General features: G+C 49.2%; 6 protein-coding genes across 6 annotated transcripts; 3 read left to right on the top strand and 3 right to left on the bottom strand.

Annotated features, from left to right (window-relative positions):
* Positions 1 to 194: 194 nt before the first annotated feature.
* Positions 195 to 3151, top strand: B0J16DRAFT_316928 (uncharacterized protein; the record flags this gene model as incomplete). The annotated part of the gene is made up of 2 exons (XM_046125343.1): positions 195 to 2375; positions 2426 to 3151. 2 exons carry the CDS (start codon positions 195 to 197, stop codon positions 3149 to 3151), a joined length of 2907 nt encoding a protein of 968 aa, XP_045987170.1.
* Positions 3152 to 3984: 833 nt separating this feature from the next.
* On the top strand, positions 3985 to 5448 carry B0J16DRAFT_316929 (uncharacterized protein; the record flags this gene model as incomplete). The annotated part of the gene is made up of 3 exons (XM_046125344.1): positions 3985 to 4095; positions 4201 to 4524; positions 4573 to 5448. 3 exons carry the CDS (start codon positions 3985 to 3987, stop codon positions 5446 to 5448), a joined length of 1311 nt encoding a protein of 436 aa, XP_045987171.1.
* A 223-nt stretch (positions 5449 to 5671) lies between these two features.
* On the bottom strand, positions 5672 to 8485 carry B0J16DRAFT_74501 (P-loop containing nucleoside triphosphate hydrolase protein). The gene is made up of 5 exons (XM_046134418.1): positions 7983 to 8485; positions 7370 to 7922; positions 7135 to 7323; positions 6289 to 7086; positions 5672 to 6223 (listed from the first exon to the last, which is right to left on the bottom strand). The coding sequence occupies exons 1-5, from the start codon at positions 8028 to 8030 to the stop codon at positions 5895 to 5897; spliced, it is 1917 nt and encodes a 638-aa protein (XP_045987172.1). The 5' UTR covers positions 8031 to 8485; the 3' UTR covers positions 5672 to 5894.
* Positions 8486 to 8616: 131 nt separating this feature from the next.
* On the bottom strand, positions 8617 to 9561 carry B0J16DRAFT_334810 (uncharacterized protein). The gene is made up of 4 exons (XM_046126995.1): positions 9332 to 9561; positions 9188 to 9277; positions 9102 to 9138; positions 8617 to 9051 (listed from the first exon to the last, which is right to left on the bottom strand). The coding sequence occupies exons 1-4, from the start codon at positions 9452 to 9454 to the stop codon at positions 9011 to 9013; spliced, it is 291 nt and encodes a 96-aa protein (XP_045987173.1). The 5' UTR covers positions 9455 to 9561; the 3' UTR covers positions 8617 to 9010.
* A 213-nt stretch (positions 9562 to 9774) lies between these two features.
* Positions 9775 to 12079, top strand: B0J16DRAFT_334812 (uncharacterized protein). The gene has a single exon (XM_046126996.1). It carries the CDS (start codon positions 9858 to 9860, stop codon positions 11973 to 11975), a length of 2118 nt encoding a protein of 705 aa, XP_045987174.1. The 5' UTR covers positions 9775 to 9857; the 3' UTR covers positions 11976 to 12079.
* B0J16DRAFT_74630 (uncharacterized protein) lies at positions 12070 to 14620 on the bottom strand. Its single transcript, XM_046134419.1, has 2 exons — positions 13921 to 14620; positions 12070 to 13871 (listed from the first exon to the last, which is right to left on the bottom strand). The coding sequence occupies exons 1-2, from the start codon at positions 14524 to 14526 to the stop codon at positions 12432 to 12434; spliced, it is 2046 nt and encodes a 681-aa protein (XP_045987175.1). The 5' UTR covers positions 14527 to 14620; the 3' UTR covers positions 12070 to 12431.
* Between the last annotated feature and the right edge of the window lie 1654 nt (positions 14621 to 16274).

Genomic DNA, 16274 nt, shown 5'->3' on the forward strand with positions numbered 1-16274 from the left:
ATTCCAGCACTTGGACTTACATCATCTTCTACACCCACTCTCTACTTCTTTTACGTTGCATTCTAATACTCGCTCCCCCGGCTGGACTGGACCACCCGCGCTTTCTTTCCTTGGCTTTATTGGCCTCGTCATCGCTCTCGTTCTTGTTCTTGTTCACGCTCGAGTTCGAAATCAGTCACAGTTGTTAACCCGTCATGGCAACAGAACAAGAGTCCACCCAGCGTCGTCCTGCTTGGGTTCCTACTCACGACAACATTTACTACCGTCCTCGACTCAGCAAGAAGAAGTCTGTGTCTGGACGTTTTCCTGCACCGTTGATCGGACCTCGAAGATCTCGCCCGCAAGCGATCCACATTGTTAGCTACCCATCTGGCTACATTCCCAAAGAGCTACGGCCAGAATACGAAAACAGAAGCAGACCTCAATCTCCCACACTTGTTGACGAGCCTCGACCTGCACCTGCACCTGCACCTTCGCCGCAGCCCTCGACTACTGACAGAAGACAAAGCTTCAAGCCTCGTCCAGCAACTCGCCGAAGAGACAAGTTCCTGAGCTCGTTTACTTTATCCAACACAACTGAATCCGATTCTATTTCGGGTCTTACACCTGCCGAAGCGCTATCCAATACTGACCGCTCAATTCGGCCAAGCGCTGGTGCCAATACCAATCCAACTCAGGCAATTGGCCAGTCTTGCCTGTCGGAATCGGACTTGGCCTGCGAAGCTCCTTCCACCATTGGCTCAAGACCTAGATTTACTGGAGCAGGTGCATCCGCATCCCCGCCAGCATATGACGACATAACTTCCCGCCCTGTCTCCGGTTCCAGTTCCACTGCGCCTGATTCTGATTTAGGCTTTGTCGCTACATCCACTTCAACGCCTTTGATCAACTCCAATTCTGCCGATTGCAACAGCAGTAGCAACTCCAATTCCTCCCAAACAGCCGCGAATATGGCGACTGCTCGAACTTCGCATCCTTCGCTGCCTCTTTCCAACTCAAACCGAAATAGCTTCATGTCGGCTCGTTCATCAAAATCTGCCGTCACTTCAGTCTCAGAGGTACCAAAACCCGTCGCTTCCGGCAGTGGCGTGTCTTGCTCCATTCTACTCGCCGAGCCAAACATTTTCCTCTCAGGTTTCGATCACGATGGTCATGGTAACCGTGAAGGCCAGAGTGGTACTGCTTTGTTGAGAGGCAAGCTTCAATTGCGCGTTACAAAAAATGTAAAAATCAAGGCCGTTCAACTCAAACTTCTTGGTCGCGCCCGCACAGAGTGGCCTGAAGGCATTCCTCCCCTTAAGCAAGATGTATTTGAAGAGGAGAGTCTGCGCACCCAGGTACTGACCTTTTTTAATGCCATGAATGACGGCTGGGAATCCGAATATGGCAACCAGTGCACCTACCGTCTCAAGGGTGGCTCTCCCAATGGCAGCTCTACAAACCTCGTTCGCCCCAATGCCTCATCATCTCTGACCCCGCAGCAAAATAGCCTTTCTGCCAAAGATATGAAGCGTTTGTCTCTCCAGAGTGTTCAGTCGCGAAGTTTCCAGAAGGGCGACAGCCCAATTGCTTCAGCGACACAGGCCAAGGGCTACAAGGTCTTTTACCCTGGTACATATGATTACACCTTTGAACTACCAATCGATCACCACCAGCTGGAAACAACTAAGTTGCAGTATGGATCTGTTAAGTGGGAGTTGCAAGCGACCGTTGACCGAGCCGGAGCCTTTAAGCCTAATCTGCACGGTACCAAGGAGGTCTCTATTGTTCGTGTACCCGACCAACTGTCTCTTGAGATGACAGAGCCTATCTCCATCAGCCGCCAATGGGAGGACCAATTGCACTACGACATTGTCATTTCTGGCAAGAGTTTCCCCATTGGAAGCAAGATTCCCATCGCCTTTAAACTTACACCACTTGCCAAGGTTCAGGTGCACAAGCTCAAGGTTTATGTAACAGAATCCATCGAGTACTGGACAAACGATAAGCGTGTGACCCGCAAGGACCCAGGCCGCAAGATCCTGCTTCTCGAAAAGTCGGCTGGCAAGCCCCTCGATTCGTCCTACTCTTCATCCGATATCCGAACACTCCGTGGTGGTGAGCTCGACGCTGAGCAGCGACGACAGGCCCGTGAGGCTGCTGCCCGACGACGAGCACAGGATGCTGCCAGGCGACATGCTACTGCCGAGCCACTGCCCGAGCCTTCTGCCAACCTTCTCGGCGACTTGGATTTGGGACTCGAGACTATCTGGGGCTCGACAGAAATCGAAGCCAATGTGCAGATCCCTACCTGTGAAATGATGGCCAAGAACAAGGAGCTACGACTCAACCCCGACTGCAGCTGGAAGAACGTCAATGTGTTCCACTGGATCAAGGTACGACCCTTTCGAGTAATTCGTGTGAAACAATAGCTAACATTTCCCAGGTCGTCATGCGAATTAGCCGAATTGACCCTGAGGATCCTAGTGGCACAAAGCGCCGGCACTTCGAGATCAGCATTGATTCACCCTTCACTGTGCTCAACTGCCGTGCTACCCACGCCAATACCAACCTTCCCGCTTACTCAGGCGCCAACTGCAATGGAACCACATACCAGTCCTCTTGCGGATGTCCTGACGCTTTCACCGTCCCTACCGATGCTTCTCCTAGCTCTTCAGAGGGTACACTACCCGGTGTTAACCCCAGTACCGACAACCTCCCAGCGCCACCACAGGCTGCCCATCTGGCCAACGCTGTTAGCGGACAACAGGAACCTCGACCAATCCATCTCCTTCGAGTCCCGAGCTTCAACCCCCCTGCGTTCGAAGACGATATTGCTCCACCTCCTGCTGCCGAACTTGTTCGCGACATACCCGAGCCTGTGATGACGCCTCCGCCACAGTACGATGTCGTAGTCGGAACTCCCAGTGTAGACGGTATGGCAGACTACTTTGCACGACTGGCCGACGCCGGTTATGAGGGACAGGATGACTCAGAGTCGGATCCTGATGACTCCCCACCTAGAATTCTGGACAGATCTGGACGCGTCAATGTTGCCAACCCTCGAACTCCTGGTGGTCGAAGGATGCCAAGTCGAAGTCTGGAAATCTCTAGACCCAATATTCAACTGGATATGAATGCCCTCCGCAACCGAGCCGGACGAGCTGTGTGAAGAGCACTGGTTGTCTGCGTTTGGATATGATGGGAGAGCATATACCACACATAAAGACATGCTCGATTGAGCTTGTCAGCGCATACATTGACGTCTACGCTGTTTACGATGTTTACGTCTATTTTTATTTTTATTATTATTTCATTTGTCAAAGGGTTGTAACAATCAAGCATATGGGCTGCATCTGGCATGGCTGCAATGGACGAGGTCTTGACGGCGTTATATGTTGCTATTCGATTTCTCAATAATGGCTAGGCGTTTACAAAGAGGAAAAGGATGGCAAAGCAGGTCATTTACTTGGGTTCCATTTGGAAGAAGGAAGGGAGGATATACCTTGATTTTGGGGTAGCATATAACTCATGCGCTGGAAGAACGCATACTCACGTATCGATACCACATCGTTTTCTTATCACTACCTGCAATATACATGCTACCCATTATGGGTATTTTTCAACTTGGTCTGGCCGCATTTAGAGAGTATCAAATATCCATGATAAAAATAGACACGATAGAATAAGTGTAATCGTTTCCATCAAGCAAGGGTCCGCCCGATCTTTTCAGGGTCTTGCCGAAGATCTTCAGTGACGACACCAAAATCCGGGGCTGTAAGCACTAGTTTCATGATGCTAACTAATCAGGCGGTATAGGTAGTCATCGTCTTAGCAATCCAAATAGGTAGTTTCTACCAATCTATGTGTATTAGTTGTCTGTTTCAGATCTTCTCAAACATTGAAGTTGATTAATTGCTCACCAAGGTATGCAGTGTCCTTTTCCGGGCATTCCGGTGAAATATAGCCAACGGCAACTAAACAGCTCACAAGACAGGAACCCCAATGGCTGCTAAAGAAGGCAACAATGAAGACAGTGAAGCGCCAGCCAGACAGCGCAAAGCTCACAAGAAGTCCCGTCTTGGCTGTAAGAACTGTAAGCTTCGGAGTGTAAAGGTGAGTGAGTAGCTTACACGTTGTTCACTGAACAGTCTCATATACTACAACCATGCATCAACGATGCCCTTACTCAACAAATGCTTACTGACTTAATAATCGCAGTGTGATGAATCAAAACCATCTTGCAAACGATGCAAAACATCAGGCTTCGTCTGCTCATTCACACAAACCTCTCCATCATCCTTTCAGCTCGCCCATCTTAACGCCGGACCTGTGTTCTCGGTTGTAGACAAGTCGTTGGGGCCTATCAATCCTGGCTTTAGGGCTCCTGTTGTGCAGCCCATCAAGGGAGGCATAGGAGAGATCGTGCTTGACGATTTTGCTCTCAGGGCGTTGGAGAGGTTTCGAAAAAGAACGGTCTTTACGGTGGGGACGAAGAGGACGAGGACGGTTTATAGCGAGGGGGCGTTTCTGCTTGGATTGAAGGTGATATAACATCTCCAGAGTGAACTCAGTAGGAACTAACTCGAATAGCACCCTTTTCTTATGCACGTCTTCATCGCTCTATCCCATCTCCACGACCAGCATCTCGACCCCAGCCTCATAGCATCTCACCGCACACCTCTCGCTTTCCATTGGTATCAGGCTACTGCTATTTTCCACCGTCGTCTTGCAACCACAAGCTCAGTCACCGACCCGACTACACTTCCCAGCTCTGAGCGCGACTCCCTCTGGACAGCGGGCGCACTACTTGGCGCTGCTTCTTTCGCTCTGATTGATGTCCAGAGCGTTGATAATGTCTGGCCGCTTAAGGAGTCGGATCCTCTGGACTTGGACTGGTTGAAGATGAGTGATGGGAAGAAGGTTGTATGGCATCTAGCTGATCCAACGAGGAAGGACAGTATCTTTCATGAATTACTCAGGGAAAGGGAGGGATTGCCTGATGGAACAAAACCAATCCCCCCAGATGCCCTACCAGCCGTATTCTACACTACTTTCAACCTCAGCGCCTCAACCGTCGAGACAAACCCCTACCACATATCATGCTCGCTCCTAGCCCAACTCCTCCCCCGTGAAATAACCGACAACACAGTAGTCCAATTCCTCTCTTTCCTAACCCAACTCGATCCCCGCTATCGAAAACTCCTCGAGGAAAAAGACCCTCGGGCTATGCTCCTGCTGGCGTGGTGGTACACAAAAGCCGCGGTGCATAGCTCATGGTGGATGCAAAGAAGGTCGTTGGTGGAGGGGCAGGCAATTTGTATTTACCTGGAGAGGTACTGCTTGCATGTGGAGGGGATCAAGGAGTTGGTTGAATTTCCAAAGAGCGTTTTTGAGATTTGTAAGAGGAATGTGGGGAAGGTTGTGGAAGATAGGGGGCCTTTGGTGATGAGCAACTGGGTATACTAGAAGGCCGATGATATCAATCGTCGCTGCCATTCTTTGAAGTGTATGTACGTAATAATTTTGTTATCGTGTTATGATAGGAGTTAAGAATGCTCGTGTTTGATGATCTTGTGAGCCAGTGTTATACATTATCATCACATAGTAACGCGCTCCAAGATTGAAACATAAATACTATCCATTATGCAACGCTACAAACCTAACGAGAGACCTCTGAACACACCAAGAATAAGAAACTGGACTAATCAATAGTCGTGAGTGGAAAATAAAACGCCCCTTGGTCCTTTGAAACACAGCGCAACATCCAGCCTGCGACGCAATACAGCCCGCAGGGTATCAGAAGAATTGGCTGTCATTAGCGTAAGAGATGAAATAGCTTTGTCATCTTACGCTTAGTTTAGAAAAGCATTTAGGCTACTTTATTTAGGTGGCCTAAACCTTAGGGGACAATTTTATGCCCCAACGCTGACCTCGGAGTTAACAGGCTGCTTTTCTTTTTCTTTGTCCCCATCCTTGCCGGGCATCAGAGGGTGCTCGGGGTCGTAACCGACGGACTTGACTATGCCGAGACCTTTGGTACGCCCCTCACGAAAGAGAAGCCTATCACCGGGAGCAAGATACTCAGGACGCTGGACGAAGCGGAACGCTACAGTTGCGCGATCTCCTGTACGGATGAGCTCGCGGTCGATGTCGATGATAGCACAGGTCTGTGAGACAGGGCCAACGTGAAGCATGGCCTGGTATTTGGTCTTGATGGTAGTGGCATGAGAAAGAATAAGGACTGAAAGAGAGTTAGCATTGATGGCTCGTTGTATGCTCGGGCGATCATATCATCATGTTACTTACCCTCTGCAATGAATTCCCGATGCACCTTGGGCATTATCTGGCCTTCGATCCTGGGAAGTACCACCATGCCCTTTCTCACATCCTTACGCTTGACTTTCTTCAGAGCAAAGGAGGCAGACTGGCCTGCTGACGCAGCAGGGACTCTTATCCTCTTACGCTCTATCGACTTAACGCCGGTAGGGATGAACTGCCCTAATGAGTCGGGTCCAATGAGAACGTTGTCGCCTTCGTGGATCACCCCAGACTTGATGATACCAGAAACGACGGTTCCAGTGAAAGGCACCGAGAAAGTGTCATTGACGTGGAACTCGAACGGGGCGTCTGAGTTGTAACGTCCATGGTGGGGCAGGATATTCAAGAATGTCCTGACCAGGTCGAGGTTTTCTCCTGTAACATTGGAAACAAGGAATACTGGACATATTCTTTGACTGACGAATTGGGTAGCTGTGTTAATACATTCCTCGCGCGTCTTGATGAAAGTTGGGATCTTGCGGGCTCCAGGACTCTTCATAATCTTGGTGATTTGTGTCAAAGTCTGCTCCAGGATGTTAGGTGGGCAGATGTCAATCTTGGTAACGACAACCATGACAGGTACGTTGAGAGCTAGGGCGATACCCAGATGCTCCTTGCTCATGCCGATAAGGCCGTTGTTCGCTGCGACCATGAGGAGGCAGTAATTGGGGCTACTCGAGAGCAGACCGAAAACTGTCGTTCTTAGGTACTTCTCGTGGCCCGCCAAGTCAGTGAACGTGATGACCTTGGCGCTTCGTTTGCCAATTTCCTCCCAAGAAAGCTTGCCTAGAGAATGTCAGTAAATCGATACTTCCAAAGTGTGGTCCAACTTACGCCCTGGAGTGTCTGAGGTGATGACATGGCCCTTTGTGTCGAATCCCATGATCTCCATACCGACGGAACTGGTTCGGCCAGTCTCGATTTCATGTTTATGTCGGAAGAGATTCACTCGCGCCCTTCCTCGTCCATCGTCAAGGTCGCCCTTGACGAGAACGCCTAGCATAGAACTCTTACCAGCATCAACTGTAGTGCCGTTAGTAAGAGTGCCTCTAGGTAATATAAAACTTACCATTTCCCACTACCGCTATTCTTGTCTCGATGACATTCTCTATTGTAGAAGGGTTTTGTCGTATGAGGACTTTACCACTGCAACTCTTATCCTTCGTTGAACCCGTGCTGGTGCTCGCAGCTTCGACGTCGCCACCGACATTCTTGGTCAACAAGAGATCGCAATCAGCGCGCGCTCTCTTGGCTGCTCTCTGCAATGTCTTGTACGCTTGATTCCATTGATTAAGCGTCAGGTTCATTGAGTCGCCATGGTTCTCGTATCCTATCTCGAAGACGCATTCACCAAACCCTTCGTCTAACCGGTCAGATACGATATTCTCTAATTGCTTCAAGTTTTCATCGTCGTCGTCTTCGCTCGACTCTAGAAGGAGTTGCTTGAGAGGTACTCGGGGCGCTGAGTCTGCGAGATCGAGATTATCAAACAATTCGTCGAGCTCCTCGTGTTGTTCGGTATTTAAGTCGGTGGTTTCGGCAGTCGTGTCAGTCGCTGTTTTTGCGGTGGGATACCGTAAGTTCTGCTGCTGCTCTACATATTCGGCGAAGTCGCTTAGAGCCTAATCATCTGCAATGAGCTTCCATCTCTCATGATACCATTGCGCCGAAGGTTTACTGACAGATTCGCCCTTGCGCTTCTCATGCGCTAACGGCTTCGTCGTTGACATGTCGAAAGCTATGAAGTCATGCGATTACCTGTACGGATATCTGTCAAAGTCGCAAGTATCAGCTTGACGGTCGGAGGATATTAATATAGTGGTAAGTTAACAGTCATACGGCGAGAAGTGGCGCAGCTTTAAGTTGGATGTCAATTTTACGAGGAAGAGTCATAGACAAAAGTCATAATTGGTAGTATGATTCGTCGGGGTGGTTACTCACGACTCCAGGACAAGCAGGCAAGCACCCCCCACACACGGCAAGGTTCCTTATCGATAAAAGCTCCAGCGCTGTGCACGGATCTCTTCAACTAAAGAAAGTGGCAACAGCACCAATTCAAACCTGCCTGGTGCCAGGGTATTAGAAAAGTTGACTGTCGGGTATAAGAAATTAAAATGGTATTGATCAACTTGTGAGCTTATTCTTGCCTCAAATCAATACAGTCTTCATCTTGTTGGAATAAGACACATTACGAATGCGCAGCCTTGCAGAAACAGGAAGTGTTGTGCCGCATTTCGGCGGGGTGACTGCATCTGGGCGTCTCAAGCCGCATTCATTTATCGGGGTCATCCCAACCCATTTAGAATCAGAGTTTCACCAGGTTATACTATACCTACATCGGTTTCAATTCGCTGGTCTATTCTTGTCGATTATAATCATGGGCACAGTCTATGTTGGCATCAATATTCTTTTGTGTCATTAATGGCCTATCTAACCCTTGAATTGGGTCCGTCAAAGTGAGCTTTCCAACGACCGAAACCGCTTGTCCAGCTCTTGACCTATCTTGCTGCTGAACGATATAGCTGTGGACTTGTAATAAGACATCTCAAAACCTGATCCTGGCCTTGATGCGGTCTCGGTTGCTCTCGGAGTGACGTGTGCAGCTTGCTCTGGCTGCGGTACGGTGCAACATCATCCGTTATCGCACATGTAGAGCCAGGCTGTGCACGTGTTGGTGTGTGCAGTGCATCATGGTTTCTGGTCAGCTGTTTTAAAAAGGAACTCCGGGTGAGATGAGGACAACACTATCGCCTACTTCACGGTTAATATTTGCTTATGGGTTGTCATAAATTGAAACTCACCTCTCACAAAGAGCATCTCAGATTTCCGGCTGATAGTCTGTGTTTCGGTTAGATGTGATGAATTGAGATGGTGAACTTTGACTCACCTTGAGCTCGTCGTCATCGTCATCTTCGTCCACAGTATAGATGGTCTCCTCAACCTCTCCTAGCACCAGATTGCAATGGCTGTCATAAGCCTATCCCATCGTTAGCACCAGTTTTCCCCCATAGACCAAGTTTCAACGACTAACATGTAGCTTTCCCTTGAGCTCTCGGTCTCCTCGAAGCTTGACAAAGACAACCTCGTTGAGAAGAAGTCGGACAAGGTCGAGAGGCTCCGACACGTGGTGAGGTTCTTCGCCGGCGTCAGCCATCTTTGTGTTCAATAGTAATCGTCTAAGCGAATTTGGACTCGGTGAGTGAATGAGTGCGGTGGTGAGCTGGATGCCGGATATGAGCCCCAAGTTTCAGTGGGAAAACGCGGACTGGCAAGGTTGGCAAATCTTCGGAGAAATTGTTGATATTATGCAACAAGCCGTATGAGACCGTAATGCACTTATCCCAATCTTTACCCCATACTTTCATGCACTTATCCGTAGCGGCACTGGTTGAACCTTCCCGAATTGGTGTGACGCAGCAGCCAAACGCCCCTCGCGTGAGTGAGGAGGTGCTGAGTTGCATCCGAGGTCTTTATTCTCGTGCCATCCTTCACACACTCTCTCCTAGTCTCTCCTTCATGCTACGACGTTTTCTGCTTCCGAATACTGTTTCGGTGCCATGCTTTGGCGACAATCCCTTCTAAGAGGGCCCTGTCTCGATCGCCCATCGCTAACTCCACTCGCTACCGCGCTACGGATCTATGGCCCACCGCTAAGAGCTCTACGACCCGCTGTGGTGGGTCGTCGACGATGGTTAGCATCAGTATCGTCTACGAATATACCTTCGATATTTGCGCAACAGCAACAAGCGAACAACATTGATCATCTAAATCAGTCGAAAAGGCGCTTGGAGGAGCTTCTACGAGTTATACGTTGTAAGGAAACCGGACATGTCGTTCCAGCATTTCACGCATGGGTCATGCTGTTGGTCAGCGATGACCCTCAAACCGCCTGGAACGCTCATCAACAGATGCAAAAGCTCCCTGTGAACGTCCTTTCTGCGGTAATTCGAGCTCTAGACCCCATCGAAAACCCGAAACTCGATATCGCTCACGGTCTGAATATTTCGCTGGGCGAAATTCAGTTTACCAGTGCATGTGCCCTGGTAGACGAATTCGGCATGCGGCGGCATCACGGCTTTGTCCTCGATGCCATGAGGCTCCTGCTTGAAGCTCGTCGGAAAGCTAGGCGTGAGCTTGTGATTGCCGACTACGAAACCTTCATGCGCTGTGCGGGGGCGGCTGGCGATATCCAAGCTGCCATGTTCTTTTTCGGTGCCATCAGAGAGCATGGCCTGGCTGCAAAGCGCACCACTACAACCTGGAACGAGTTCCTCAAAGCTCGCTATCATATGCATCCCACATACTATCAGTACGACCGCCAAAGAGTTCTTCTTGAACCTCGCCACGGATATAGAACCAGCTTCAGGACACCTATAGCAAACGTGTGGCGTGTCGAGGCTCTACGACACGCCATGAATGCCCTTCAAAAATTACCCTTCAATCGCCAAAGAAACCGTCCTGCAGCGAGCAACTACCTGTGGATGAGGCAAAAGATGGGTTTCCAAAGCTACTTTGCTCATTGGCGTCGCACCAGAGGTTATGGTGTTTTGTTAAATGAGGAGTTGCTGTGCAATACTCTTATTGGACTTAGTCGAAGTGGTTCATTAAGCCTTATACGGAGTATGGTCCTAAAGAAGGGACTCGGGATTGGCCTTCTTCAGGACAAAGAAACCGGAATCTTCGACGTCGCCGGTTATAGACGAAGGCGCCCTGGTAGTCCGAAAGCACCTACTGTACGTTTCCTGAACGCAATAGTCGAGGCATTCGGATGCATGTCACGCATTCGTCTCTGTCTTGATTTGGTTATTCATGTTTCGAAGGTGTACAATATCCCAATACCGCCCGAAACGTGGAACAACCTCTTCAATTGGGCATATGTTTGCTCAACCAAGTCAAACCAAGATCAGCGCAAATATCTGGAGAGCTTTCCCATTTGTGCAGTGGTAGATGCTGACCTTGTTACGAGAGTCTGGAACACAATGACCTCGGAGCCTTACAATATTGAGCCTACCTTCGAAAGTTACATCGCTCGTATCAAGACTCTCATAGTCCAGAGTAAATTCAGCAAGGCGAGGGACATGCTTCGCGAACATGCTGTCAAGCATTATCGTCGCCTTGAAAAGGAACACAAGCAGATCGTGGTTGACGAAGTCCTTCAAGGAGTCACAGAGATCAGCCATCGGCGACTTACAATCGAAACACAAAAGGAACACGCATGGTACATGATTGAACAATGTCTTTACAAGTTTCTCAACCGCGTCAGTGGCACCAGCCGGCGGGAAAGCAGTTACCCTAACACTGTCATACCTAATCTCGTGTTAGAATTCGGTGAGTTCATGACCGAAGGTATTAGGTACCGTACCGTACATGGATACGTGCTCCTCAAGCGCGAAGTAGAGCCGCGTCGCTACGAATGGAAGAAGAGGATGCGCACGACACTGCCACAGGTCAAAGGCGGGTTGGAAGTTCAGGCGATGGCGGCACGAGGCGAGTTTACTGAAGAGAAATCGCCCAAGGGTGTCGTATTGAACTGGCCCACGGACACGCCCATGAGAGTGTTAGGGTGGAAACGTGAACCAATACCCAGAACGCGTGCCAAGGGTGCGCCACCTGAGTCGACGGATGTGAATGCAAACCAGTGGTGGATGACTTTGGCGGATGAATTAATGAGGTAGAGGTTAACACTACATTAGATCTCGACGGTGATCTAGATATGGATGTCATTTCACGTACTTATAGCACAGCGAATCAAACACTTAATTTTATAGAACCAATAGTTCATCCTAACCAAATTCATATAATGAGTCTAGTCTACTCATCTTAACGTATAGACATTGCCTACATAACGCCTTTCAAGCTGTCGTTTCATCATGGGTATCTAAGTCTCGCCATGTCCGTCTGCTCAGCTATCATCCAGCCGTGGTATAACTAAAATACATAAAGGTCAATACAAGATATCCAAAACCAACCCGGTCCTGCCTTTGGCTTTTCGTGTTCCCATTGTTCTGTAATCCATTCCACTTTACTGATTGTTTTGTTACATATTTCAAACAAAATACCCAAACAAATAATTTAGTAAAGAAACAACAAAGAGAAGGTATAGGTGATGTGACGGAACCGGTCCGATTGAATCATGATGCAGCCTCAGCGAGAACACTTAAAAGACTCACTGCTGCACCTCCAATTCCAACAGCGCCGAGGGCTTCTCCCCATTTCTTTCTCCCTTGAGGGCGATCTTCCCTCCTTGTACTTCTTCTATCACGATCACGATCGCGGTCTCGGTCTCGCTCGCGGTCTCGGTCTCGCTCGCGGTCTCTATCTCTGTCTCTATCGCGATCATGATCACGATCTCTCTCACGGTGATAGCGCTTGCCACCATCGTAGTAGTAATCACCATGTCTGTCACTGCGCGAGTGACGGTCTCCGCTATCAGAATATCTTCGTGAGCGTCGGGACGACCTAGGAGGACTCAGTCGTCGACGGTCGCGATGATCATCACGATAGTCGCGATCACGGTACCGGTCATCTCTATAAGAACGAGAACTTCGGGCCTCTACCTCGTAAGGCTCGGGATCGAAGCGAACGTGGTTCTCGTTCTTGTTCTTTAGAATTGGTTTTGGGAGCGAAGTGCTCGACGGGGATGTCTTGTTCTTCGAAGGGGGATTGACGATAACCGGGTAGCTCTTCGTCCCTTTCTCTGAGGACTTGTCATCTTCATCATCTGTGACATCGCTTTCTTCAAACACTCCGCTATCATCGTCGTCATCGTCCCGGCTGCTCTTTGAGTCTCTTCGTTCGGAATAGTGACCGTGCCTGCGAGGTGGCGGACCACGTCTTGAGCGCGCAGCGCGGCATGCCGCACTTTGACGAGCATACTCTTCAATCTGTTCTCGAGTCAAGATGCCCAAGACAGCAACAAAGTCAGGACGGGCTTCATAGCGCACGCCAGCCCGTTCAAGTACTTCGGGGCTGACGCGCTCTCGCTTGATTCTGGTCCACTGCGCATCAGGTGGGATTTCATTACCCCATCGATCTGGAGCTAGTTTAGAAGCACTACTCCTTGGACTGCTACCATAGGAGGGCGGACCACTGTTCAAATTATAAGGCATAGGAGGCATGGAGCGTGGCGATGCCCCATAGTGATGAGCAGTGGGAGAACTGGACATTTCTGGAGCCGCTGGTAAACTGTTGGGTGGGATATGCCTCGGTCCAGGAGCCAGATTGTACTGGTCGTTGGCCTGGACATTCAAACTTTCCATTCGAGAGTTGAGTTTATCCATAGTTAGGAGGTCTTGGGTTGAGACAAGGGCCATGGAGTAGTCGGATTCACTGTCGCCGTCCTTGGGTGATGATGAGATAGCGTCCCTATGAGAATCGCTATTTGATCTTCGTCTACTACCACCAGTAACGATAACAGGCGGATACTTGTCGTAAGGACTATCTTCGTCTCCTCTTGGCGAAGAGGGCTGAGATCGGGCTTCTTGCTCTAGAAGACCTCGAACAGTAGGGTAGTTCCCACCATTATGATTCTGAACAGACTCGAGCTCGCGAATGTATGCTCGTAGAACATCCTAACGTTGTGTTAACCGTAACGATCTACAAAACAGTTATTAATCATACCTTGTGCTTGCGTAGCACTTGGGGGGAAAACCCTCGGTCCTCGAGCTCAATCTTGAATTCGCGCCACAACCCATCTTCGTCTTCAGTAAAGCTACCTTCGTTGCGATCTCGGAACAGTTTAGTGGCGATTTCGTCAACCACATCCTTGATTCTTTCAAGGCCCTCTTGGCCTTCGACAACTCTAGTGGGTCTGTTCTTGTCATGCAGCTGTACGGCTCTCAGAAACACGTCAACGCTGTATTCGTCATTGTCAAGTTTTTGCTTCATGGTGAGCAGCTTTTTGTCGCGCACACGCTCGTCTTCAGCCATGGTAGCGCGACCATCTCCATATCTGTTCAGAAGTGTCTCGAGTTCAGTAAGTGTGAAATCGCAGTCTTCGACGAGGGGAGAGAGTTTTCGAGTGTAAACCGACGTTGATGGGCTGTTGTTCAAAAGTGAGTCCTGGTCGGCAGCTTCTATGCTCAGATATCGTAGGGCTCGATGAAGGTTGCGAACGGCATCAGCGACAGCAGTAAATGGAAGGCCTGACTGTTTGGCGCGGAGGTAAAGATTTCGAGCAAGGGCACCGACAGCGTCGATGTGTTGGACGGTTGAGCCGCCGCTCATGGCTCGTGATTTTGGCTCAGAAGAGCTTCAATACCGGTGTTAAGCTTGATATACAAGTTGTTCTGGTATAGTCTGCAAGAGGCTGATATATGCAAGCGGTCGTTCCCATATAAATCTTCGATTATACCAAGGTCGGTTATAGTGGTATACAGTTGTTCGCTAGAAAATGGACTTTGGGGTATAAGCTGGAAATTATAAATATTGGTTGCCAAGTGGAGAGGCAGTAGATAAATATTGAAGGTTGAGATATGATATAAGGAGAGAGTGGCAGGAAAAGTGGAAGGGTTGGGCGGGTAGTCTAGAAGGGAGCGCTCACATTATCAGGTCCAGTCAAAGGTTGGTATGGAAGGCACGCGGAAGAGGCAGAGGAAAGAGCACCCCGTGAGTTGGCCCGGTCTATGGATGGGGATAGGATATGGAATGAGATGGATGGAAGGAAGTGGGTGTGTAAATTTTAGTACAACATGTTTGGTAAAAAGGCAGGTACTGGAGGTACTGTACTTCCTCCATGTGCAGGGCATGTGGTTGAACTGTTCCGGGCAATAGATGGAGGGTGACCATCCTCCATCGCTCACGCTTATATCAGAGTGTACAAGTACAGAGTTACAATACATGACATTTGGCGGACGACTCCTTGCTTCAGTATGTCACTCGACACATCTACTCGTGCGATGATGATTTCACTTTCATTGCTTCAGAGTCACCCCTGCCTTTAGGAGAAATTAATCAATGAACATCACATTGAAAAGTCCAGGGTTCCATCTTCTTTCTTCTGTATCTGTACTGTACCGAACCTATTTCCGGGGACTCATTAGGTAGTGGGGAAACGTTCCATCCCTGTCTTTGTCTTGGGTCCTGGGTCTAGTGACGTAGGTAGCCGCTGTCCACTAGCAGCCTTACATCATCGCTTGTGCCTCTACAAGGCTGGCCATGCCTGGGTCAGGGAGATCTTTCAGGGTTCACAACTGGAATTTGATACTTGCTGCAATAGCTTATGATCACCCTCTTTGACTTTACCTCTCCCTTCTCCTAAATTCCTGTCGTTTGGTCTGTATTAATTGGTACCCTCGTAAAGTGATACGAAAGAAACCGTTGCCTTCTGGCATATTCCAATTTTGCCTCTAAGTGTCTCGCTGCGCCACCCGCTCGGCAACGGGGCGTTGCGTGGGGCATTCTCTAATTTAGCGGCATCAAGAGAGAGAGAAAAAGTCAAGATGACGCCTTTAGTTTAATCCAGGGACAAACGGTTCCAGGGTCCTTTATCCGGAGAGAAAGTAAGTCAAAGTGTTTCAGCTTTTGTCGACTCCTGTCTATCATTTCATCACTATCTGCCAGATTAAGGCACAGGTACAGACAGTACTTAATAACATCATGACTTGATTGCGTTGCTCATTCACAGATCGAGAGAACCAGCCTCTTGGGAAAGGACATCATCGTTTGTCTTGTCTCCTCTTCTCTCCCCTCGTACTCGGCCTCGGGCTCTCTTAGGCAGTCTTAGCTTGGCTCGGCTCGCTTCCATTGCTGGTGCTCCATTTGTCATCCTCTCTCCGCCTTCTAGAACACCAGTAAACTTTCGCAATGCACTCCCCATTCGCTTTTAGTCTCGTCCTTGTGAGAACTTCGTCTTTTTACTAAAAGCATAGACAGTACCTCTTCGCTCTGAAATGTACTGTACACCTCCATCCATACCTACCGAGCAACCCGAAACCGATCTGCAATGCAGGGCTTCTGCGCTGTCACTGTCACTT

The sequence above is a fragment of the Fusarium flagelliforme genome (assembly GCF_020744385.1).
Source record: "Fusarium flagelliforme strain FIESC 12 MPI-CAGE-AA-0113 chromosome Unknown B0J16scaffold_2, whole genome shotgun sequence".
Taxonomy (NCBI): Eukaryota; Fungi; Ascomycota; class Sordariomycetes; order Hypocreales; family Nectriaceae; genus Fusarium; species Fusarium flagelliforme.

Excerpts from the sequence above, each read along its gene's own strand:
- B0J16DRAFT_74630 (XM_046134419.1), bottom strand. The coding sequence starts at position 14,526 with ATGAGCGGCGGCTCAACCGTCCAACACATCGACGCTGTCGGTGCCCTT. Across the intron at positions 13,872-13,920 it reads AAGTGCTACGCAAGCACAAG|GATGTTCTACGAGCATACAT; the intron begins GTATGATTAATA and ends ACACAACGTTAG.
- B0J16DRAFT_334810 (XM_046126995.1), bottom strand. The coding sequence starts at position 9,454 with ATGGCTGACGCCGGCGAAGAACCTCACCACGTGTCGGAGCCTCTCGAC. Across the intron at positions 9,278-9,331 it reads AGCTCAAGGGAAAGCTACAT|GCTTATGACAGCCATTGCAA; the intron begins GTTAGTCGTTGA and ends ACGATGGGATAG. Across the intron at positions 9,052-9,101 it reads TGAGATGCTCTTTGTGAGAG|GCGATAGTGTTGTCCTCATC; the intron begins GTGAGTTTCAAT and ends ACCGTGAAGTAG.
- B0J16DRAFT_74501 (XM_046134418.1), bottom strand. The coding sequence starts at position 8,030 with ATGTCAACGACGAAGCCGTTAGCGCATGAGAAGCGCAAGGGCGAATCT. Across the intron at positions 7,923-7,982 it reads AGAAGCGCAAGGGCGAATCT|GCTCTAAGCGACTTCGCCGA; the intron begins GTCAGTAAACCT and ends GCAGATGATTAG. Across the intron at positions 6,224-6,288 it reads TCGGGAATTCATTGCAGAGG|TCCTTATTCTTTCTCATGCC; the intron begins GTAAGTAACATG and ends ACTCTCTTTCAG.
- B0J16DRAFT_334812 (XM_046126996.1), top strand. The coding sequence starts at position 9,858 with ATGCTTTGGCGACAATCCCTTCTAAGAGGGCCCTGTCTCGATCGCCCA.